The sequence below is a fragment of the Castor canadensis genome, chromosome 4, assembly GCF_047511655.1.
Source record: "Castor canadensis chromosome 4, mCasCan1.hap1v2, whole genome shotgun sequence".
NCBI lineage: Eukaryota > Metazoa > Chordata > Mammalia > Rodentia > Castoridae > Castor > Castor canadensis.
Genome location: NC_133389.1, coordinates 68412630 through 68438519, shown reverse-complemented (window position 1 = coordinate 68438519; position 25890 = coordinate 68412630). Strand labels below are relative to the sequence as shown.

Here is a 25890-nt window from a genome sequence, read left to right as displayed (position 1 = left end):
TCAATAACAAAAGAAAATATTCAAATACATGAAGACTCAACCAACACATTGTTGAGTGACCAGTGGGGTCACTAAAAGAAGTAAGAGGGGGAATAAAAAAAGTCCCTAGAATCTAATGAAAATGAAAACAACCTACTAGAACCAGCAAAGTCAGTGCTGAGAGGAAAATGCTTTGAAATAAAATATATAGATAGATATAAAAAACACATCACAAATAAATAACCTAATGATGCAACTTAAGCTCTAAGAAAAACGAGAATAAGCAAACCTCATACTAGCAGACAGGAAGAAATAATAAAAATTAGAACAGAAATTAATGAAAGACCAAAAATAAAAACTATACAAAGAATCAATAAAACAAAAAGCTGGTTCTTTGAAAAGACAAGTAAAACTGTTAAGCCCTTAGCCCTAGAAGGATGGGAAAAGACTCAAATGAATAAAACTACAGATGAAAAAAGGAGTATCACAATAAATACTAATGAAATCCAGAGGATCATGTGGAACCTTTGAAAATCTATATTCAGATAAGTTTGGAAATTCAAAAGAACTGGATAAATTTCTACATGCATTTGACCTACCAAAATTGAACCAGGACATAAGCCACCTAAATAGAGCTATATAATAAGCAATGAGATAATAGACACATTAAGTCTCCCAACAAAGAAAAGCCCAGGATCTGATGAATTCACAGCCGAATTCTACCAGACCTTTAAAGAAGAAGCAACACTAATACTCCTCAAATTATTTCATGAAACAGAAAGGTAAGGAATATTACTGAAGTCATTCTTTGAAGCCAGTATTACATATCCCAAAAAATGGACAAGGACACAACAAAAAAAGAATTACAGACCATCTACATTTAATGAATATAGATGCGAAAATTCTCAATAAAATACTTGCAAACCAAATTCAACAGCACGTCAAAAAGATCATATGCTATGATCAAGTTGGTTTTCATTGCAGGGATGCAAGGATGTTTCAACATATGCAAAAATATTTGCAATACAGCATAAAGGACAATTATCACATGATCATCTCAACTGATGCAGAAAAAGCCTTTGACAAAATTCAGTATCCTTTTACTATAAAAGCTCTGAAGAAACTAGGAATAGAAGGAATGTGCATCAATATAACAAAGGTTACATATGACAAACCTATACCCAACATCATACTAAATGGGGAAAAACTGAAACCATTTCCTCTAAGTCAGGAAGGAGACAAGGGTGTCCACTCTCCTCACTCTTATTCAATATAGTACTGGAATTCCCAGCTAGAGCAATAAGACAGGAGAAGAAACAAAAGGGATTCAAATAGGAAAGGGAGGAGTCAAATTATCTCTATTTGCAGATGATATGATCCAATATCTAAAAGACTCTAAAACTCCAGCAGAAAAACTCTTAGATCTCAGAAATACTTTCAGCAAAGTATTAGGACATGAAAATCAAATAAAAAAAAATCAGTAGCTTTTCTATATACCAACAATAAACAGGACTAGAATGAAATCAGATTAGCCTTAAAACAAAACAAAACAAACAGATATGCCCACAGACACAAAACAAACCTAGGAAAAAATTTAACAAAAGGAATGAAAGACCTCTAGAACAAAACCCATCAATCACTGAAGAAAGAAACTGAAGAAGACCGAACGATGTCTCAGAAAATGGCTATATTATGGAAAGCACTCAATATGTTCAATTCAATTTCCCATCAAAATTTCAATGACATTCTTCAGATGGAAAAATCAGTCCTAAAGTTCACATGGAAGCACAAATGATCTCTAATACCCAAAGCAATCCTATAAGCAAAAAGACTAAGCTGTAGGTATCACAGCACCTGACTTCAAAACATCCTGCAGAGCCACAGCAATAAAAATAGAAATGGTACTGGCACAAAAACAGACATGAAGACTAATGGAATAGAAGGCCCTGACAAAAACCCACATAGCTATAGCCTTCTGATTTTAGACAAAGGAGCCCAAAACATGTGTTGGAGAAAAGACAGCCTCTTTAACAAATGGTGCTGGGAAAACTGGATATCCACATGTAGAAGACTGTAACTAGATCCCTGTCTTTCACCCTGTACTAGTATCAATTCAAAGTGGATCAAAGATCTCCTGTAACTTTGAAGTTTCAAAGGAAAGAACAGGGAAAACACTGGAACACAGAAGCACACACAATGACTTCCTGAATAGAATCACAATAGTTCAGCAAATAGAGAAAGGAATTTCAAATGGACTGTATCAAACAAAAAAAGCTTTCAACGGCAAAGGAATCAAAGAGACAAACTATGGAGTGGGAGAAAATTTTTACCAGATATACATCTGGCAAGGGATTAATAAACAAAATATACAGAAAGCTCAAACAACTAAACCTCCAAAAAATTAACAATCCTATAAATAAATAAATGGGTAAATGAACTGAAAAGACAATTCTCAGGGTTTTTTGGAGGTGCTGGGGATCGAACCCAGGGCCTTGTGCATGCTAAGTAAGCACTCTACCACCAAGCTACATCCTCAACCCTTGAAAAGACAATTCTCAAAAGAGGAAGTACAAATGGCAATCAATACATGAAGAAATGCTCAACATCCCTGGCCATAAAGCAAATGAAAATCAAAATACACTGAGATTTCACTTCACTCCAGTGAGAACAGCTATCATGAAAAGTATAAACAACAACGAATGCTATAAGAATGTGGAGAAAAGGAACCCTCTGCCCTGTTGGTGGAAATGTAAATTAGTGCAAGCACTATGGGAGGCAGTATGGAGGTTCTTCAAAAAACTAAAAATAGACCTACCATACAATATAGTGACACTACTCCTGGGTATATATTAAAGGAATGTAAGTCAGGATACAACAGACACTTGCACACCTATGTTTATCGCAGCGCTATAAACAATAGCCAAGCTATGGAAAACAGCCAAGATGCCCCACTACTGACAAAGGGATTCAGAAAATGTAGTATATACACACAATGGAGTATAGTCAGCCATAAAGAAGAATGAAATCATGTCATTTGCAGATAAATGGATGGAACTGGAGGCTCATGTTAAGTGAAGTAAGCCAGGTTCAGAAAGACAAAGATCACGTTTTCCTTGCATGTGGAAGCTAGACCTAAAAGATAAATGTATATAAAAATACATACATGATCATACATACGTGTGTGTGTATGTGTGTGTGTGTGTGTGTGTGTACACACATACAGAGAGAGAAAGGACATGAGAACATGTTTTAGGGGAATAGATTAGGGAGAGATGAGAGGAGAAAGATAATAATACTGAAATGCACTGCATGTGTGTATGAACTTTATATAACGATGCTGTATAAGCTGTTCGGTAACAGAGGGAGGATAGAGAAAGAGTAATACATGGGGTTAATTTGGTTAAGTACAATATATTTGTGTGAGAAGTACCATGGTGAAGCCCATTTGAACAATGAATATATATCTAAAAAAATGAAGGACAGGAGTATAAAACAGGTCCTGTTTAAGGGGTGGTACTAGTGGGAGGGGAGGGAGGTGGGAAGAGGGTGAATAAGGTCAATATACTTTAAATATTTGTATGAAAACAGAACAATGAAATCTGTTGAAACTGCTTTAAGAAGGGGGAGGGGAGAATGATGGAGAAGGTGAATCCAATCAAGGTACATCATAAGCATATACAGAAATGTCACAATGAAACCTCCCTGTACAATTAATATATGCTAATAAAAATATTTTTAGAAAAAGATGGTGGACTTAGCTGTGAGTCGTGAAACAAAACCCAATACTTACAAAAAACAGAGAAGGTATTTCCTTGCATGAAAGGATAGTAAAAATGATTTATTTTTCAGGCTGAGGAGAAAAGGTTAGAAGAGATCAAAGAGCTAGAGATAGCTGGTAAGCAATGTCTTTCTGAGGAGAGAGAATCTGGGCCCATAAACACAGAGGGACGGATCAAATAGGTGAAGAGAAACATGAGAAGAGAATAAGACAGGCAAATATGCATTTAAATTTGTAAGGTAAACATGGTGGGGGGGGGGGAAATCAAGACTGTTCTCTTAAAGCCTTGTGTGCCTTTAAACACACACAATAAAAGATACCAAACAGGAGTCTTATTAAGAGGACTGTGTGAAAGGAGAGTGATGTTAATATCTATGTAAGATCCAGCTAAACATCCACCATAGCTCTTTCCTCCCTGACTGCCTGAGGATCACCTGCCATCATGAATGACACAGTAACTATCCGTACCAGGAAGTTCGTGACCAACTGACTATTTCAGAGAAAACAAATGGTCATCAATGTCCTTCATCCTGGGAAGGCAACAGTACCTAAGACACAAATTCATGAAAAAACCAGCTAAAATGTACAAAACTACCCCAGATGTCATTTTTGTATTTGGATTCAGAACCCATTTTGGTGGTGGAAAGACAACTGGCTTTGACATGATTTATGATTCCTTGGATTATGCAAAGAAAAATGAGCCCAAACACAGACTTGCAAGACATGGCCTGTATGAAAAGAAAAAGACCTCAAGGAAACAGCGAAAGGAAGAAAGTCAGGGGGACAGCAAAGGTCAATGTTGGTGCTGGTAAAAAGCCAAAGGAATAAGGATTCGACAATGACTTTAACTGCAATGATTGTGCGGGTTTTCCATGAGGGTTAATAAACTGTAAACAACTGCGATGGTTGTGGGCTTTTCATGAGGATTAATAAACTCAACAATTTCATGCGTCTGGAAAAGAAAAAACAAACATCCACCACATATGTTCTCATGAAATATCAAGTTCCCTCTTATCATATTGGTCACCTGTTTTCAAAAATGTATTTTTAAAAACACATGATTTTTAAAAAATGTTTAAAATACAGACGAAAATATACAGAAGTTACTTGAAAAAATATTACACGGTATAATGTGAAATTCTGGTGTTTGTCTTCCACTTTGAAACTATAAAACATACCCTATGCAACACCTTTGGGTTTCAACTGTGAGAAACTGAACTGCATGTTCTTACATGCATGTTCTTAGACTGGCACCACCTTAATATATGGCTGTGCTTTAGGGCTCCTCATTTATTCCAAACTCATCAAAATAAGAGACTGGCCTAGATGACCTTACAATCCTTTGTCTTTTCAAACAGAATTTGGGAGGGAGGTGGATGTAGTGGTGCTGGGGTTTGAACTCAGAGCTTCATGCTTGCTAGGCAGGTGTTCTACCAACATGAGCCACTCTCCACCAGCCCTCCAAATAGTTCTTAAATGTGTTTTCCAAATGTGTATAAATTATGTATTTTCCAAGCGTTTTGTTCTTCTTAAAAAATATATCACTTCTCCCCTTTTGTTATAAAGAACATTTGTAGGATAAGTGTTCAAATTTCAATCAAGTCTACAGATTGGTTAATATTACCTTCAGTGTTCCTTTCTTAACGCGTGCAACTATGCAGCTAGGAATTAATAGCTGTTATCTTCCACAGTTTTGAAGAAGCTGCAGTATTTAGGAGAGGTAATAAGAACACCACGCCTGGGAGGGTTTGATGGGTGAAACAAGTGAGGGGGAGGGAAAAAGCAAAGGTGATGGGGCGAGTATGACTGCAGTGCATTATATGCATGTACGAAAACAGAGTAATGAAACACACCAATCCTTTTTTAAAGGAGGGAGAGAGATAAGAGTAATAGAAGGGTGAATATGATCAATATGATACGCGTATATGGAAATATCACAATGACATCCCATTGTACAATTAATACACACTTAAAAAAAGAACACATCTAAAACTTCTCAGAGTTCAGAAAAAGAAACAGTAAGACAAAACATTAACATTTGGAGAATTTGGTCAAAGGATATATATGGCATTTGTTGTGTATTTCTGCAATTTCTCTGAACTCATTCATACTAAAAACTAAATACTGTACTAACAAATCATTTAGCAAAGGGGGTGGGAAGTAGCAAATGGGTAAAAAAGATCTCATTTATTATCTCAAAAACTTAAGAAAACTCTATTTAGAACACATACAAAGGAACCTAGTTAAAAGGTCACTCAGAATGAAAAGTTATTTCAGGGACCCGATGTTCGTTGATCACTACTTCACCTTAGCATTAAGATTAAAGTTTAATATTCTTAGCAACAAAATAAAATGAAGTCATTCTCCTTGTCTAACAAATGTAAACTTATTAGTATATCTAAACTTAAATATCCATAGTATGATTTTTAAAAGAAAAGTAGGAGACACAAAAAAAGTCTGCCCTAGTATTAAATTCTGTGAGGAATTACTTCATTGTGGTTTTAAATTGCCATAAGTATAAATTCTGTAAATTCCAATTTTTCTTGGAGCTGGGTGACAGTCAGTTGAAGACTGAGTGGTTAAACACCAAAATTTCTGATATTCCTAGTCATCAGACTTCTAAATGCCATTGTAAAAGACAAACATGGTTTTGAAAACAGACGTGATTCTGTACAGTGGAAGAAATCATCCCACCTCTCAGAGATGTGGGGATAGGAACACCAGAGGGTAGGTCAGAAATTTCTACTAAAAACAAAACAATAAGAAACACCTTAAGTGTACTTCTTGAGTACGTTTATAAAATGAATACACTCAGACTTCCTCAACAGAGGCTCTGGGGCCTAGAAAATGGAGTACAGGTAGAAATCGCTCACAGCATATCTGAGTGAAGAGCACTGGATCCTGAGGGGAAAGCAAACTCTCCAGGAAACACCTAACAAGACTGTATTGTGAATTAACTAAATGGAATTTTTCTATTAGTGAAATACTTCCAAATTTATGGCAACAGCCAATTTTATTTTTACATAGTTGGCATTAAGCCAAATGGACAAAATCCAGACCAAGTGGTTCGGTTTCTTAAGGCTTTTGAGATCAAATCCATGTTCTTGGAATAATTCACTCAAGATTTATTAAGCACAGTGAATTCAACTATGATATATTGTAAGAATTTTTGTAAATGTCACAATGTACCTCCAGTACAGTAATACAAAAAAAAATTTTTTTTAATTAAATACTAAAAAAAAAAAAAAAAAAAAAGAGATTTATTAGGCACCAACTGTGCCAGGCTCAGTGGAGGGGTGAGCAGAAACAAAAGACAAAAATGAGATTGCATCTATTTATAGTCTACTGCATGATATGTGCAAACATGTAATTTGAAAGATATAATTAAAAATGTGTCTATGGCAAGCATGAGGCCTTGAGTTCAAACCCCAGTACCTCAAAAATTAAAAAAAAAGAAAAAATGTGTTCTAATATGCTACTGACAACAAAACCAAAAGGCTCCGAATTCCCTGGAAAAGTCAGGAAAGGACTCTGGGAGGTAGTGAGTCTGGAGACAGTGAACACATTGACATTCACTCTGTTAAAAGAAGGTACAAACCAAACAAGATACCTTCCTAACAGAGAGTAGTTAAGTACAAAAAGGCAGGGATAACCCAAATAGCACAGTGCATTCAGAGAACATAATCATTTCAATAAATACTTTCAAAGAAGCATTAATAGCCTGATCTGGGGTGAGTGAAAGGTTAACTCTGATAAAGTCAGGTATTTTTATAATCATTAAATTCTTCCAAGAGTACTAAGTGACTTCTAGGGCCAGGTGAAAGGCTATACAAACATAAAACAGTAGTAGAAATACAGTGTCATAAGCTTACTTTGTAAGACAGTTGTTTGAGAAATCTGAATTCTAAGGAATTAAGAGGACTTTGAGAATAGGAACGGAGCTCTACCTTTCAATTGGAAGCATGTGGTTCATAGTAGGTGCTCAGTTATTTTTCACATAATTAATCAACCAATCAGTCAACCAATTAATCATTCTTAACAGCACGACAGCTTTAAGACAGCTTGAAAACCAAAGCTAATGTAGTCTTTAAGCAAAGGCAACAAAACCAATGGTTCTGAGGCTTACTAATATATAGAACTAGCCCTTGAGGAAACTAGGAAGTCAAAGATGCAAAAGTTTTAATAATATATAATACAATGTCTTCCTTACCCAGGAACCGTCTTTTCCCTCAACCACCATTAGCAAAATTCAATAGTCTAGTAATAACAGCGAAAAGCCAATGCTACAAGTAATACTGACTTGATAACAAAACATACCTCATTACAATGAAAAAGAATTAAGTTATCTTTAAATAGCTTTTCAATAATGCCAGTCAGCAAACATGGCCTTAACAGCCACACCAGCTGTTTTTATCAGTAAGGTTTTATTGGAACACAGCCAGGCCATCTGTTTCCAGACATCTATGACTACTTTCACACTGCAAAGGCAGACCTGACTGGTTAGGAGTGATTTTCTTCCTTTACAAAAAACAGTACCTCAGGTTTGTTTGGCTATTCAGCAGGACAGTAGGAGAACGGGCAAAAAGGTAAAACAAGGCAGCAGAGAAGAAAGGAAGAACTGCCAAGTCAAAACACCAAGAAAGCAAATACCACAGTATCAAGACCTATAGAAGAAAATGTCCATTAGCATCACGACAAGGGAAGGACAAGACACTATGGTAACTCAAGCAGTATAGTAGGGACTTTTACAAAAACATGTACTCAAATTATTTCACGTGCATAACCTCTTAAGTTTATGCACATTTCCCATGCATTAAGTTAGGTCTAAATAGTTTTCTTCCCCTCAAGTACTATTGTAATAAATTCGAAGGACTAAAATTCAATTGAAAATGAATTATTTTAATGCCAAAATTTTTAAGAATAAAAATCAGACTTTACTTGAAAATTTGGTTACCTTAAAATTGCTACTTTAGTTAATAAGCAAAGTATCTTATGGCTAATCAGTAAATGTTCAGCCTCAAGATTACAATTATCATCATATACACAGAGAACTCAAAATACACATTAAATTAATAGATTGAAAGGAAGATTGTCAGAAATGGACTACGTTTAAAGGCAAATATATTCTTAAATTAGATTCTGTTCCTTAAACACAATTAATTTTTTTAAAAACACTTTAAATTGCACAGAGCAATTCTAAATACCTGCATTTTCTAAATACCAACAGTTTATTAGGTATGTAATTTATTAAATAAACTTATCAAAAACTATAAAATTCACCATTTTCTATGTACCAGGCATCAAGCTAAGTATATTACATGCAGCTTCTCATTTAATACATAATTAACTGAAGTGTTTACAAGCATATATATTTAAAATAAAATTCTGATCTATGGCCATCCAACCTTGAATGTGTCTAATCTCATCTAAAATAAAGCTCTGAAGTAGTTAACTCTCTAAACAAAGTATTTATTATCAAATGGTGGAAAGAATGTTCACATATAGGAAAACTGGAAAACAAAGTTTTAAAATTATACCTATTTTTGCCTTCTGACATATCTTCTGAACTTTTGCTTTCTTCTTTAAAATATTGGCCTGAGCTAGATGGATTAGCAAAAGTAGATATGAAAGGTCCCAGAGATTGAAAAGCTGCTTGACGAACCTAGGAAGAAAGGGCAATAATAAAACATAAGTGAAGAGGTTTTTAAAACACATACATATTTGGCTGGGCATGGTGGCTCATGCCTGTAATACCAGTTATTCAGGAGACAGAGATCATGAGGGTCAAGGTTCAAGGCAAGCCTGGGCAAAAGTCAGGAAGACCCTCATCTCAATCAACAAGCTGGGAGTGATGGCACACATCTGTGATCACAGGAGAATGTACGGAAGATGCTATCTTGGTAGAAGATCAGCCCCTGACAAAAACATAAAATCCTACCTAAAAAAAAAATAGCTAAAGCAAAAAAGGCGGGCGGATGTGTGGCTCAGGTTGTTAAGACACCTGCCTAGTAAGTGTGAGGTCCTGAGTTCAAATCCCAATAAAAAAATCAAAAGAGCACAAAAAACCCCCTAAACCAACCCCCCTTCCATTTAATCCACTTTTCATATATCAAAGTCACAGTATGTTTGGGATAATAATGTTTTTCTTTTAGGAAAAAAAAATCCAGATTTTGAATTATAAAAATCATTCTTTAGAGAAGTTTTAAAGATTGTTTGGGGAGTTCTGGAGTTTGAACTTGGGACCTCACGCTTGTCTGGCAGGCACTCTACCACTTGATTCACTCCACCATCCCTGTTTTGTGTTGGGTTTTTTCGAGATAAGTTTTTGCAAACTATTTGCCTGGGTTGGCATTGAACCACAATCTTCCTGATCTCTGCCTCCTGAGTAGCTAAGGATTATAGGCATGAGACATAGGCGCCCAGCCAAAGTTTTAAAAATCTTTATATACTTATATAAAATTTCTCCTTTATATTTTCAACTGTTTTTTATTTTGGCTTGAATATTCAAACCACAATAATCTGAGTATGAGATTCTACAAAACATTTGCATAAAACAAATTTTTAGACTGTCTTGCTGTATTCCCAAGAACCAAAAGAATAAAGAGAACCAAGACCAACAAACAGAAAATATAAAGCAATAAAATCAAACAAATGTGACAAATACATTTAATGTTTTCAAGTAGAAAAGATTAATTTGTTCACTACAAGGAGGCAGGCCAGAAGTATCAGAACTGGACTGATACCCACTGGAAAACTCTAAATATATTCACCAAGACCTGGAAGCATATACTACTATTATTAATAAATGTCACATGTGGGGGGAAGGTGGTTTTAGAATTTTACTTGATATTGTATACCTGTATTTATTAAATCAGGATTTTTAAAAGCAAAACATACAAAGGGAGCTTGTTTTATGGGAGGAAATAAGGATGGACACAACTTGACAAAAGGCAACAAAAATTGAAGAGCTGGTATGTTGTTTATCCTTGATTGTGCCACAGACCAAGTTCTCTGAGGTTTAGCAACCTTTTTCTAGCAAGGAGGATAATAATACCTTTATGTGTGAATTTCACACACATATATATGTATGTAAATAAATATAATGCAGATCTATTAGAATTTACCTACTTGAAAAAGCACATATGAAAACATGATACTTAGCATGAGGACTGAGTTCAAAGCCCAGTATTGCCAAAAAAAACAAAACAAAAAAACCCACAAATATGATTCAGTTGACTTTTAAAAAGGCTAGAATTATATGCTTCATAGGGGAAAATGTTTAAGTGCTAACTCAGGGTTTTTACCCCTTTGTAAGTCAATGAACATTACCTCCATAATAACATAAAAAGTTACTTGTCTGAGTTTATTATTTTCTCAATATTGTCAAATCGCCAAACTTGTTCCCAGTGAAGGCCATAGAAAACCTAATCTATTTAGTAATTTTAAAACTACCTATAGATGTGCGAAGCCAGGTAACATGGCGGCAGCCGTTCTTAGTGGGCCCTCTGCGGGCTCCTTGGCTGGGGTTCCCGGCGGGACCGGGGGTCTCTCGGGAATGGGCTCGGGCCCACGTCTGCGTCTACTGCTGTTGGAGAGCGTTTCCGGGTTGCTGTAGCCGAGAACAGGGTCCTCAGTAGCTCCTGTGCATCCCCCAGTCCATTGGGCCCCACATTTGCCTGGGCTCATGTGCCTGTTGCGGCTGCATGGGATGGTGGGCGGGGACCAGAACCTCTCAGCTCTTGGGACATTGGTGAGTCTCAGTAATGCGCATCCAGAAACTAAAACAATATGTGACCACAAAGCCACCACTACAAAGGATTCTTCAAGGGATTCTGCACGCAGAAAGTGCAATCCAACATAACCATGAAAGGACAGGCAGCACCAAACTACAGGAAAAGAAAAAGCAGGACAGTAGAGAGTAACCTCAACTGAGGTACACACAATCAAACCTTCAAACAACTAAGACAACTAAATGACAGGAATCACCACAGACCTATCAGTACTAACGCTTAATGTTAACGGACTTAATTCACCCATCAAAAGGCACCACTTGACCAAATGGATTAAAAAGGAAGATCCAACAATTTGTTGTTTACAGGAGACCCATCTCACCGACAGAAATAAGCATAGGCTAAGGATGAAAGGCTGGAAGATTTACCAAGCCAATAGCCCCAGAAAACAAGCAGGAGTAGCAATACTTATCTCTGACAAAGTAGACTTCAAACCTACATTGATCAAACGAGATAAAGAAGGACATTCCATACTAATAAAAGGGGAAACAGAGCAAAAGGAAATAATAATTATCAACCTATATGCACCCAATGTCAACAAACCCAATTTCATCAAACACCCTGAAAGACCTAAAAGCATATATAAACGCCAACACAGTGGTTGTGGGAGACTTTAACACCCCATTATCATCAATAGATAGGACATCCAAACAAAAAATCAATAAAGAAATCCAAGATCTAAAATATGCAATAGATCAAATGGACCTAGTTGATGTCTACAGAACATTTCATCCAACTTCTACACAATATACATTCTTCTCAGCAACCCATGAAACCTTCTCAAAAACAGATCATATCCTAGGGCACAAAGCAAGTCTCAGCAAATATAAGAAAATAGAAATTATACCGTGCATACTATCTGATCACAATGCAGTAAAAGTAGAACTCAACAACAAAAGTAAAGACAAAAAACATGCAAACAGCTGGAAACTAAATAACTCATTACTTAATGAAGAATGGATCATCGATGAAATAAAGGAGGAAATTAAAAAGTTCCTGGAAGTCAATGAAAATGAAAACACAACCTACCAGAACCTATGGGACACAGCTAAGGCAGTCCTGAGAGGAAAGTTTATAGCCATGAGTGCATATATTAAAAAGACTGAAAGATCCCAAATCAATGACCTAATGATACATCTCAAACTCCTAGAAAAACAAGAACAAGCAAATCCCAAAACAAATAGAAGGAGAGAAATAATAAAAATAAGAGCTGAAATCAACGAAATAGAAACCAAAAAAACCATACAAAGAATTAATGAAAAAAAAGTTGGTTCTTTGAAAAAATAAACAAGACCGATAGACCCCTGGCAAACCTGACTAAAATGAGGAGAGAAAAAACCCAAATTAGTAGAATTAGGAATGCAAAAGGGGAGATAACAACAAACACCATGGAAGTCCAGGAAATCATCAGAGACTACTTTGAGAACCTATATTCAAATAAATTTGAAAATCTTAAAGAAATGGACAGATTTCTAGATACATATGACCATCCAAAACTGAACCAAGAGGAAATTAATCACCTGAATAGATCTATAACACAAAATGAAATTGAAGCAGCAATCAAGAGTCTCCCCAAAAAGAAAAGTCCAGGACCTGATGGATTCTCTGCTGAATTCTATCAGACCTTTAAAGAAGAACTGATACCAACCCTCCTTAAACTGTTCCATGAAATACAAAGGGAAGGAAAACTGCCACACACATTTTATGAAGCCAGTATTACACTTATCCCAAAACCAGGCAAAGACACCTCCAAAAAGGAGAACTATAGGCCAATATCCTTAATGAACACTAATGCAAAAATCCTCAACAAAATAATGGCAAACTGAATTCAACAACACATCAAAAAGATTATTCACAACGACCAAGTAGGCTTCATCCCAGGGATGCAGGGGTGGTTCAACATACGAAAATCAATAAACGTAATAAACCACATTAACAGAAGCAAAGACAAAAACCACTTGATCATCTCAATAGATGCAGAAAAAGCCTTTGATAAGATCCAACACCATTTCATGATAAAAGCTCTAAGAAAACTAGGAATAGAAGGAAACTACCTCAACATTATAAAAGCTATATATGACAAACCTACAGCCAGCATTATACTTAACAGAGAAAAACTGAAACCATTCCCTCTAAAATCAGGAACCAGACAAGGATGCCCACTATCTCCACTCCTATTCAACACAGTACTGGAATTCCTAGCCAGAGCAATTAGGCAAGAAGAAGGAATAAAAGGAATACAAATAGGTAAAGAAACTGTCAAAATATCCCTATTTGCAGACGACATGATCCTATACCTTAAAGACCCAAAAAACTCTACTCAGAAGCTTCTAGACATCATCAATAGCTATAGCAAGGTAGCAGAATATAAAATCAACATAGAAAAATCATTAGCATTTCTATACACTAACAATGAGCAAACGGAAAAAGAATGTATGAAAACAATTCCATTTACAATAGTCTCAAAAAAATCAAATACCTAGGTGTAAACCTAACAAAAGATGTGAAAGACAAGGAAAACTATACACTTCTGAAGAAAGAGATTGAGGAAGTCTATAGAAAGTGGAGAGATCTCCCATGCTCATGGATTGGTAGAATCAACATAGTAAAAATGTCGATACTCCCCAAAGTAATCTACATGTTTAATGCAATTCCCATCAAAATTCCAATGACATTCATTAAAGAGATCGAAAAATCTACCATGAAATTTATATGGAAATACAGGAAGCCACGATTAGCCAAGGCAATACTCAGACAAAAGAACAATGCAGGAGGTATCACGATACCTGACTTCAAACTATATTACAAAGCAGTAACAATAAAAACAGCATGATACTGGCATAGAAACAGACATGAAGACCAGTGGAACAGAATAGAGGACCCAGATATGAAGCCACACAACTATAACCAACTTGTCTTTGACAAAGGAGCTAAAAATATACGATGGAGAAATAGCAGCCTCTTCAACAAAAACTGCTGGGAAGACTGGTTAGCAGTCTGCAAAAAACTGAAACTAGATCCATGTATATCACCCTATACCAAGATTAACTCAAAATGGATCAAGGACCACAAACTCTAAAGTTAATACAGGAAAGAGTAGGAAATACTCTGGAGTTAGTAGGTATAGGTAAGAACTTTCTCAACGAAACCCCAGCAGCACAGCAACTAAGAGATAGCATAGATAAATGGGACCTCATAAAGCTAAAAAGCTTCTGTTCATCAAAAGAAATGGTCTCTAAACTGAAGAGAACACCCACAGAGTGGGAGAAAATATTTGCCAGCTATACATCAGACAAAGGACTGATAACCAGAATATATAGGGAACTTAAAAAACTAAATTCTCCCAAAACTAATGAACCAATAAAGAAATGGGCAAGTGAACTAAACAGAACTTTCTCAAAAGAAGAAATTCAAATGGCCAAAAAACACATGAAAAAGTGCTCACCATCTCTAGCAATAAAGGAAATGCAAATCAAAACCACACTAAGATTCCACCTCACCCCTGTTAGAATAGCCATCATTAGTAACACCACCACCAACAGGTGTTGGCGAGGATGCGGGGGAAAAAGGAACCCTCTTACACTGTTGGTGGGAATGTAAACTAGTACAACCACTCTGGAAAAAAATTTGGAGGCTACTTAAAAAGCTGGACATTGATCTACCATTTGATCCAGCAATACCACTCTTGGGGATATACCCAAAAGACTGTGACACAGGTTACTCCAGAGGCACCTGCACACCCAAGTTTATTGCGGCACTATTCACAATAGCCAAGTTATGGAAACAGCCAAGATGCCCCACCACTGACGAATGGATTAAGAAAATGTGGTATCTATACACAATGGAATTTTATGCAGCCATGAAGAAGAACGAAATGTTATCATTCGCTGGTAAATGGATGGAATTGGAGAACATCATTCTAAGTGAGGTTAGCGTGGCCCAAGAGACCAAAAATCATATGTTCTCCCTCATATGTGGACATTAGATCAAGGGCAAACACAACAAGGGAATTGGACTATGAGCACATGATAAAAGCGAGAGCACATAAGCGAGGGGGGAGGATAGGTAAGACACCTAAAAAATTAGTTAGGATTTGTTGCCTTTAACGCAGAGAAACTAAAGCAGATACCTTAAAAGCAACTGAGGCCAATAGGAAAAGGGGACCAGGAACTAGAGAAAAGGTGAGATCAAAAAGAATTAACCTAGAAGGTAACACACACGCACAGGAAATTAATTTGAGTCAACTCCCTGTATAGCTATCCTTATCTCAACCAGCAAAACCCTTGTTCCTTCCTATTATGGCTTATACTCTCTCTACGACAAAATTAGAAATTATGGCAAAATAGTTTCTGCTGGGTTGAGGGGATAGGGGGGAGAGGGAGGGAGCAGAGTGGGTGGTAAGGAAGGGGGTGGGGGCAGGGAGGAGAAATGACCCAAGCCTTGTATGTACATATGAATAAAAAAAAAAAACTACCTACAAAGAAAGGTCAAGGACCCAGTGGCCTCACTTGTGAATTCTGCCAAACATCTAAAGGAGAATTAATTCCCATTCTCACAAACTCAAACACCAGAAGAGGAGAAAACATCTCAAACTCAGTTATGAGGCTATTATTACCCTGATTAACAAAACCAAGGAAAGTTTCATAAGAAAAGGACAGACAGTATCTTTTATGACACACATACAATCCCTCAATAATTCACTAGTAAACTGAATCTAATAGCACAGTAAAGAATTCTACACTATGATCAAAGGGTCATATCTGATCATATCTAAATCTACAATGCACAAACAGGAGGATCAACATCTAGGCCAGTCAGGGCAGGAAGCAAGATCCTATTTCAAAACTAACCAATGCAGAGAGGGGGGCATGGTTCAAGTGGTAAAGCACCTGCCTGGCAGGCACACAATGCCCCAAGTTCAAACTCCACTACCACAAAAGTAAGCAATGATTGTAAAAAAGGTTTGGTGGAGTGGGTCAAGTGGTAGAGCACCTACCTAGCCAAGTGTGAGACCCTGAGTTTACCAACCCTGCAGTACAGGCAAAAAAAGCCAAAAACAAAACAAACAAAATAAAGTAAGGTAGGCGTGGTGGTACATGCCTTCAACCCCAGACACATAGGTGGGAGAATACAGTCCAAGGTCAGCCCCAGTTACATCTGAAAAATAATCTAAAGCAAAAATGGTTGGAGGCATGGCTCAAGTGGTAGAGCACCTGCCTTGAAGACCCTGAGTTTACAGTCCAATACCACAGGGTTATGGGGGAACCAATAAACCCAAACTCTTGGCTGGGCCATGGTGGCTCACATGTGTGATCCTCGCTACTTGGAAGGCTGAGATTAGGAGGATCACCAGGAGCCAGTCTGTTCAAATAGTTCAAGAGATGCCATTTTCAAAATAACCACAGCAAAATGAGCTGGAGCGTGGCTCAAGCAGCAGAGCACCTGCTTTGCAAGTGCAAAACCCTGAGTCCAAAACCCAACTCCACTGAAAAAAAAAAAAACACACCAAACTTTTTTTTTTTTTTGGCATGTTGTGCTGGGGATCAACCCAGAACCTGTGTATGCTCTACTAAGTTACACCCCAGCCTAAAAACAAAACAAAAGGCTAGTAAGTAGCCTTTCTATTGTCTACTCTTAAAAGTATGACAAATTATAAATTATTTCTTAAATTATGAAATCACATTTACTTTAAAAAGACTCAAATATACTATTTTAGAAAATGATAAAACCCTACCCAACGTGAGGGATCACTGATCAAGTTAATGAATAGTGCTGATAGCTTGGTCCGTCGGATTTCTTGACATGTTGCACATGAAACTGCCATGAAGCACTCTGCACATGCCTTCCGGACTCCCCATACATTGTCAGAACACAGCTGGAAAAACCTGGGCAGCTACGCAAGGACAAAGAGAGGAGGATTCCACAGTTACTTCTCTTTCATTTTCTGTTTTAAATATTGGATTTTCTTTAAAAAGCAGAAATCCTATTTAACAATACTCAGTAATTTCTAATGAATCACATCTAATGCATAATTAACTATGAAAATGTAAAAATATTCTCTACAAACATAGCTTAATGTTATCCAAGAGCTTTACCTGAACTTATTTTGTGTAACAGATATTTTCAGAAACTGTATGAACTTGTACATCAAGCATACCCTGGGTGCTACTTGAAACTGCAGATTTAAAGTGCCACCAAAATACTGAAGGGTTGCAATAAAATTAAAGATTCAGTTGAATAAATTAGAATTTATTTACCAATAGAAATGGAGAAGGTATCAATAAATCAATGCTTCTCATACCTATTTTAACACACCAGCCTCATAAAAGTACAATTCAAGTACCCAGATTGCAGAAATTTAAAGTTCGAAACTCAAAGTCATTATTCTGGCTTACACTCATGGGACTATGTCAATAAAATTTGAGGTAAATGTTTGCATTTCAAACTTCATGTGTTATTTTGTAACATGTTGCTTGCTCTTGCATTACACCTGAGATTATTATACCTGGAATACTTACCAACATTTCCTCGGTAGCTTGCTGGCCAACTACACTGCAAATATCTCCAAAATTGGCAGCACAGACCTGACAACAAAAATATTGACAATTCAAAATATTACAGATAGAGTTCCTTAAAAACAATCTACTGAGCTGGGTATGTAGCTCTTCATTGGTAGACTGCTTGCCTAGCATGCCCAAGGCCCTGGGTTAGATCTATAGTACAGCAAAATAAAAATAAAACATTAAAAAATTTTAAAACTCAATCTATTAAATTTCACATATCAATACATCAATTGTTAGATCTGTGTATTCTTAAGTGGAAAAAACTGACTATAAAGATACCTTTCGAACATGAAACATTCTACAATCACAGCACATCTCGCAAAACCTAGGGAGGATAAGACGTTCTGTAATATCCTTCCCAACCATGGGAGCCATCTTGCACATTATCTAAAATAAAGAGAAAAAAGAAAAATACATTGAAAAATACCTGTAATGTAAGGTTTTTTTCAATCAAATCTGATAATTTCATAAAGCTTAATCACTTTGACAGGTAACTTTAAAAGTAAAGAAAAATATATGCATTTTTCTAGTTTAAAAAAAAGTGATTGTTCAAAAGGAAAGATTACCTGCCAGACAGCTTAGTACTGCTAAGGAGAAATGACACATAAGTAGTCCTCAACCTGCACAGCCCAAGATAACTGAAGCTCATCAGAACCCTGCGATGGATTTGCAATCTTGGTTTTGGGACACAATTCCACTGTACATGTGTTTTAGTTAACACAGGACACTAGACCAGGGGAAGGCTAGCTTTATTTGAAAAGTAGTTCTCTATTATAGAAGTATATCCTCCGTAGTTCATGTAGAAAGAAATCTGGTGTCTGTCATTTCCAATAGTATCTATTCCTAGATTATGTAGTATGACAAGAAGTAACAAGCATACAAACTGAAAAGAAAGCAAGCTCGCTTTATTCATTTATGATACAATATGGTTGTCTACACAGAAAATCTAAAGAAATCTACAAGAAGCCACCAGAACAGAAAAAGGAGTGTAAGAAAGAATGCTGCAGGTTATGTATCAGAATACAAAAACCTACTGTATTTCTGTAAATTAGCAATGAACAACTGGAAAGTTTAAAAAAATAAAGTATCAGAATGTTAAAGAACAAAAAATGTGAGCCAGGCACCAGTGGCTCATGCCTATAATCCTAGCTACTTGGGAGGCTGGGACTGGGAGGATCATTGTTCCTTGCAAACCTGAGCAAATAGTTTGTGAGATCCCCTCCTCCAAAATAAACATAGAAAAATAGACTGGAGGTGTGGCTTAAGTGGTAGAGAGTCTGCTTTGTAAGCTTGAAGCCAAGTTCAAACTCTAGTCCCACCAAAAAAACCCACCACAAAAATCTGGGCTGAGTGTAATGGCTCAGCTACTCCAGAGGTAGAGGTTGGGAGGATCATGGCTTGAGGCCAGCTCAGGCAAAAAAGTGAGAGCTCCTAACTCAACCAATAACCCAGGCACAGTAGCAGATACCTGTAATTCCAGCTACACAGGAGGTGTAAGCAGGTGGATCACAGTCTGAGGGTGACCCAGGGCAAAAATGTGAGTCTCTCTCTGAAAAATAACTAAAACAAAAAGAGCTGGGGGCATGGCTCAAACCGTAGAGAACCTGTTTGCCTAGCAAGCATGAGGCCCTGAGCTCAAATTCCAGTATCACCAAAAAAACCCCCCAAAACCATGAGATCTAAGAAAACTACACACAGGAACTTTCTGTTGAAAACTACAAAACAGAGAATGCAATCAAATACTTAAATAGATGGAGAGATGGGTCTACCAGGTTCATGGATAGCTCAAATGGACCTCCTACCAAGACCTCAGCACCAGAACTGGAGACAATGCCTACATCTCCCAGACCCCTTCCAACAATTACGTAAAGCGCTATCTAAAAGTCTAGAGTTACGCTGGATCACTATAATTTAGTGATAAATTATTCCTAAAATAAACATAACCAACTGTGAGAACGATGACTTCCCACCAGTGCTGGATATTTGTTATAATACTTCATTAATCTTAAATCCCACCAAAAGTTAAAATACACCACCAGGTTAGACTCTGGTTAATATAAACCAACAGTTGTGCCCAAACAGCTTTTCTGTACTGACAAGTTTCTGACATTAAAAAAAAAAAAAATGTCTTAGAAGTAGGTAGAGCTTAATTTATCATTACTTTTCTATTTTACTATCAGAATTCATACTATCTGAACTCAGGAACCATAGACATGAATCATCATGTATATTACTAGATAATAACTCATACCCTATTTACAATGACTTTCAGTAGTTAGAATATTTGCTAACTATGTCCAAAAAAACTACTACATTTAACTTTGTTATAGGCATAGTGACTTAATCTGCATATTCTAATAATCATCACCGATTTACACACATCAAAGTAAAATTGCCTGCATGACTATCTTTTCTCCGAAGACAATAGTGTCAAAGGCAATGCTAAGTTCTTTTTCTTTTTTACTTCCACTGTTCTCACACAGTGCCTAGAAAAATGCTCAACAGAAACTCATCAAATTCTTCTTCATTCAATATGGCCTTTTTAAAATTTAATTGTACTGGTAATAACCACCTTATTTTTCCATTTTAACATAATAATGATTAACAGTTACTTCTTGTACTGTGTGAAGATACCCCTTTTCTCTTGGAAATCTTTATGCCCCTTCCTACTGCTGCACTGTATTTCAAATAATTGTGAGTACTTTAACAGATAAACTACTTTAATCCAAGATAAACTAGTTTAACAGTTGATGAGTACTTCTGTTGGGTCTAGATGAGTGAGTATCCCATCCCCCATGGAGAGCACTATCATTCCTACATCCTGAGGAGATGGAGGCCTGCATTCCTGCATCCTAAAGGAGAGATACACAGTCTGATAAATCTGCCACAGGGCTGATGAGCAAAATGCTCTCAAGGTTGTTCCCCGTCCCCGCCCCCTACCAGTAAGGGGCAAACAGACCAGTTCATCTAAGAAAGCCCGTGAATCCATGGCCAATGAGAAAACCCCACCTAACCCAGAGTTAGAACGTCCATAAAAACCCCAGCCTTCACTTGAGCAAGGGAGTTACTGGCTTCCAGGCTCCGCTGCACTGCTCTAGCTGTAGCCTTTCCTTTCCCGCTAATAAATCCTATTTTATATACTGATTTGGCTCATCATTCAGCTGCCTCACGAGGCACTTCTCTGGCCTGTGCCTCAACCCCGGCACGTAACACTCTGTTATCAATCACGTTTTGCCTCAATGGAGACATGCCCTTCTACTCACAGCCACAGCTTCTGTTTTCACATCGTCATTGCTGTCTGGGGCAGTCAGCTCTATGAGCACAGGACAAACTTTGGTCTCCACGTCAAATCGCTCAATCAGTTCCTGCTCCAGTAGAGCCAGCAAAGCTGCCTGACTTGTTTTCCTCACCTAGGAAAAAACACAGTAATATAAACAAGTTACAAACACAATATTATAAACTTGTGCTTTACAAACTTGAAGAATTCTCATCTCAACATAAATAAATTCTTAACTTGTAAAACCTTGCAAATAAATGTTTGAGGCTACTTTCTCTAGCCATTACAAAGACAGAATCTGGTAGTGTTGTAATAGAAAAGTGGAACACAAAAAGCCACTGTCTTAAAGATGTCTCACACAAAGTAACATTCTGAGGGACACCTAGCAGGGGAGTGTTACTAGCCATCTGTAAGTGGCATTAAAAAGACCTAATATATCTATCAGATTCTTAAGGACCTTACCTAAGACAACTGATCATTTCTGAGAAAACAATAATGAAGTAACACCAGAAAAAATATTCAAATGAAATCACAGAGGCCAGGCCATTCCACATACATTATGCTACATAAAACTCCTTTAAGAACAAGAAAATGGAACTCTTACCTGGTTATTCTGATCTGCAAGATATCTAACCACAATAGGTAGCAAGTATTTGGAAAAAGCATATGGTATTGAAGGCCGGTTTTCTTGGCAAAACAATGCAATGTGAGGCACCTGTTCCATCAGCTCTGCTCTCACAGTTGGTTCTATTGAAACAACAGCAATGTAAGCAAACACTTCTCTGCAGTTAACCATCTTTATCTGGGCTTTTACCTCAGCATAGAAAGGATTTACAAAAATGTTCTCAACCTTGCAGTCCTTCACACAATAATGAACTAAAGGAGGAAATGACCCCCAGCCTGGGCTTCTATTATTCAAAAGATGCACTAAGTACCTAATAATTTCTTGCAATGAATACATTTATTCATCACTTACAACAGTGCTACATTGTGCCGAAGGCTAAATAATCCAATTTTTACATCAGCACTATAATATGACACTATCTATCATGATCTAAAAACCTCCTAGGACAAGTTATAATGACTGGCTCTTAATCTCAATAGTCTATGCAGATTTATGACCCCATTTTAACTCAGACTAAAAAGAAGAAAAATCAGTATTATGAGTATTAAAGGAGTCAAATGGATTTTTTAAAATACTAAAATAACTCAAGTGTATATGGCAAATTTAAATGTTATAAACATGGCATTTCAAATCTCTGGGTTTCAAAAATATGGACTATCCAATAAATAATGGCAGGAAAATCAGCTAATTATATGAGCAGGGGGTTAAAGAGGAAAAAAAAAAATCCCATACATAAATTCCAAGTGAAATAGTTTCAAACTTAAAAAAAAAAACTCAAAGCACTAAATGATAATATTAGAAGAAATGTTCATTCTTACGGTAGAAAAACAAAACCAAAAACCTAAAAACTAATTTCACTTTGTAACAACTTCATTATCGATAACAGATGCCACATTCAGTTAACAGGGCAAACAGCCTAGGAAGAAATCTGTATACCAAAGCATTAAGTCAAATATACAAAGAACTCAGTGTTCAAGCGAACATAAGAAAGGAAATAAAGATATGAACAGACAACTCGCAGAGTCATCTAAGTAACTGAGCCAGATGTGAGGGAATACCCGCATCAATTCACAGCAGGCCTCCTAGAGCTTTGGAACCTATTAGTGACTGCATTATGAAAGTTACCTAAAGCAAATGTGCATGAATGCCTCCACTGGAATTTAAGATCTCAACAAAGAAAATTAATGAAGCTATCAATGGAAAATCTTAGTATCTTACAAAGCTAAGAATCTTAGCAACAAACCACTATCTGCAATTTCTATACTATTACTACACATAAAGTTAGACAGTATTTAATAGAGTGCTTCTGTTTTGAATAATAAAAATCTAACTTAAAAAGTAGCTGTGCATGGTGGCGCATACTTGTTGCTGGGACTGGGGTTTGAACTTGGGAGTTTCATTTGTTCCATCTATTTTTTTAAAAACACATATATGATACTGGGCTCATATCTAAAATAAAGAATTCCTGAAAATCTGTAAGAAAAAACTTGCCAAATTATAAAAAGTAGGGAAAGACTTGAACAGACATTTCAAAAATGAAGACAGACCTAAGTAGCCTTAATAAGCACACAACCAGGCACTCAATTTCACTAGTCACTAAGTTAAAACTACAATGAGATATCACTACATACCCATCCATTCCCTTGTGGCAAAAAATAGGTGTTAGTGAAGATGTGAAACAACAGGAATTCACATATACTGCTGATGGGACTACACAAGTTATACCACTGGAAAACTACAGAACATCTATTAAGGATAAATCTCTACATATCTTACGAACTACTGACCTATTTATTTCTAAGTGTATAGCCACAGAAATGTGTGTGCCTGTGCTCCACAGGCCTTCTTGGCTCTCAACAGCATTGATAGCCTCAAACTATCATAATTCACATGTTCATAACAGGACAACGGATAACTTAGTTACAGGAGGCAGCATGTAAGAGACTACTGGTAAAACAACTGAGTAAGTCAAAAACTACATCCACATTCAATGATAGGAACAAGCCTCAGAAATACAGAGAACAAGACAGGAAAGAATACATTAAGTATGATTCTGTAAGTTTGGACAGGCAAACTAATCTATACTTCAGTGATCAATGGTACTTACCTTTGGGGAAGAGGAGTGAAATGGAAATTAGGAGATACACTAATTTCTCCTTAGATGTTTTCTAGGGTGTTAGTTCTAGTTTTTCACTATGTGAAACTTCATGAGGTTGAATACTTACAATTCACATACTTTTTATAGTGTGTTTGGTTCAATATTAAACCAAATCTGCTTTAAGAAAGTTACTTCTGAAACTCTAGACATATACTTGGACTGGGTTCCAAACCTACACATTCAGCATTAGTTTGAGAACTGCCTCTCTCCATCCAACATAATAAAAATACATACACACCACATTTATACACACCAGAAAATTCACATAAAAGCACTCCAAGTTGCTAACAGTCCTAAAATCTGGAAAATTGACTGTAAGCCACTTGTAGGGGACACTCTCATCATGAAGGCTGAACCAAGTAACAAATTTCTATGAAGTCCACTAATTAACTCACAATCAAAACAGACAAGGAAAATGACAAGGATGTGATACTACAGCAAAAAGATTAAGACACAAGGGAAGGACAATAACACCAAGCACTTCAGCAATTATTACAAGCAATTTGTGGAAGTTTTAATCATTTTAAACATTCTATTTTAAAAACATGGTAAAGAGGGAAAAAAAGAACAAAGAGCCTAATAAGGCAAGAAAACCCAAGAAGATCTGAAAACAAAGCACCTAAAATTACTGAAAATGAAAATATGAAGTTATCAGCAAGGAAAAATTAAATGGTCAGATGGCAGGTTAGGCTTTGGTAGCAAATACTTTGCTGAGAGAAATTACCAAAATCCAGATGGGAGATAAAGGATAGAATAATAAGAATACTCAAAAGCAATGGAAAATATAATGTATTTATCTACCAAGAGCTCCATATTTCTTAACCATATAAAAAAATACCTACTCAAACAAAAAATAAACTTAGAAAAGATTTTAAGATGGAGGAAAGGCAATATTCAAATGTTAAAGGATGAAATTTCCCCTATTGGACTGAAAGATAAAAATCCTCAGATTCAAGAAGCAGGCCAAATCCTAAGTAGAATATATTTGTACCTAAACAACACAACGAAACTGCAGAACAGCAAGGAAGGCTTTAAAAGCTTTAAGAAAAACAAACAAGATTACCTACAAAGACACAAAATTAACTAGCAGATTTCTCAACAGTAAGAAATGGAATAGTATTAAAACTATCAGCTACTAGTTTCTACAATAGTCATCACCTTACATGGACATTACAATCAGACTAACCACTAGGAAATACCAGGGTCATCTTGGCTCTTCCTCATTGCAAATACTGAGGTAGGTCTGGAATAGCTCCTCACACTTCAATTTTTTCAAACAATTCAACCTCCCAATTAGTCTTCTTGTCACCCATCTCTTTTCATCAAGTCAACTTATATCAACTCTCTAGTCTGGCCTATTACAAACCTTTATAATAACCTAGCCCTCACATGCTCTCTAATTTCAGCAAACTCCTCCCTGATGGCCAAAGGGGCCACCATCATAACTTCTCAAGCTTCTAAACCTGTCTTTTCTTGCCCCATGTATGCCCTCATCATTCTATCAAATCCAACACCAACTGTCATTTAACGAAACTGTTACTTAACTCAAGTAAAAATTGTACTTGAAGAACCCTTCTTAACATATAGAATAATCATATACAAGGATAATTAAGTATGCAAAAACAGATTAGTAAACTTATACATGTTCTATATACCCTTAAGAAAATCTTAAAAATTTAGGGCTTATGCAAATAGTTAATATATTCCCAATTTCTTACCA

General features: G+C 36.5%; 1 protein-coding gene and 1 pseudogene across 3 annotated transcripts in view; one reads left to right on the top strand and one right to left on the bottom strand.

The window, feature by feature from the left end:
* The window catches only part of Ppp4r1 (protein phosphatase 4 regulatory subunit 1), a 77910-nt gene that overhangs the window by 28599 nt on the left and 23421 nt on the right, over positions 1-25890 (bottom strand). For all 3 annotated transcript variants that reach the window (XM_074070420.1, XM_074070421.1, XM_074070422.1), the window contains exons 5-10: positions 21992-22134; positions 21374-21520; positions 18390-18497; positions 18066-18131; positions 17282-17440; positions 9295-9419 (exon numbers count right to left, since the gene is read on the bottom strand). In XM_074070420.1, coding sequence (XP_073926521.1) covers positions 9295-9419; positions 17282-17440; positions 18066-18131; positions 18390-18497; positions 21374-21520; positions 21992-22134 — 748 coding nt within the window. The remainder of the gene's footprint in view (positions 1-9294; positions 9420-17281; positions 17441-18065; positions 18132-18389; positions 18498-21373; positions 21521-21991; positions 22135-25890) is intronic.
* Positions 4200-4664, top strand: LOC109702216 (small ribosomal subunit protein eS24-like; annotated as a pseudogene).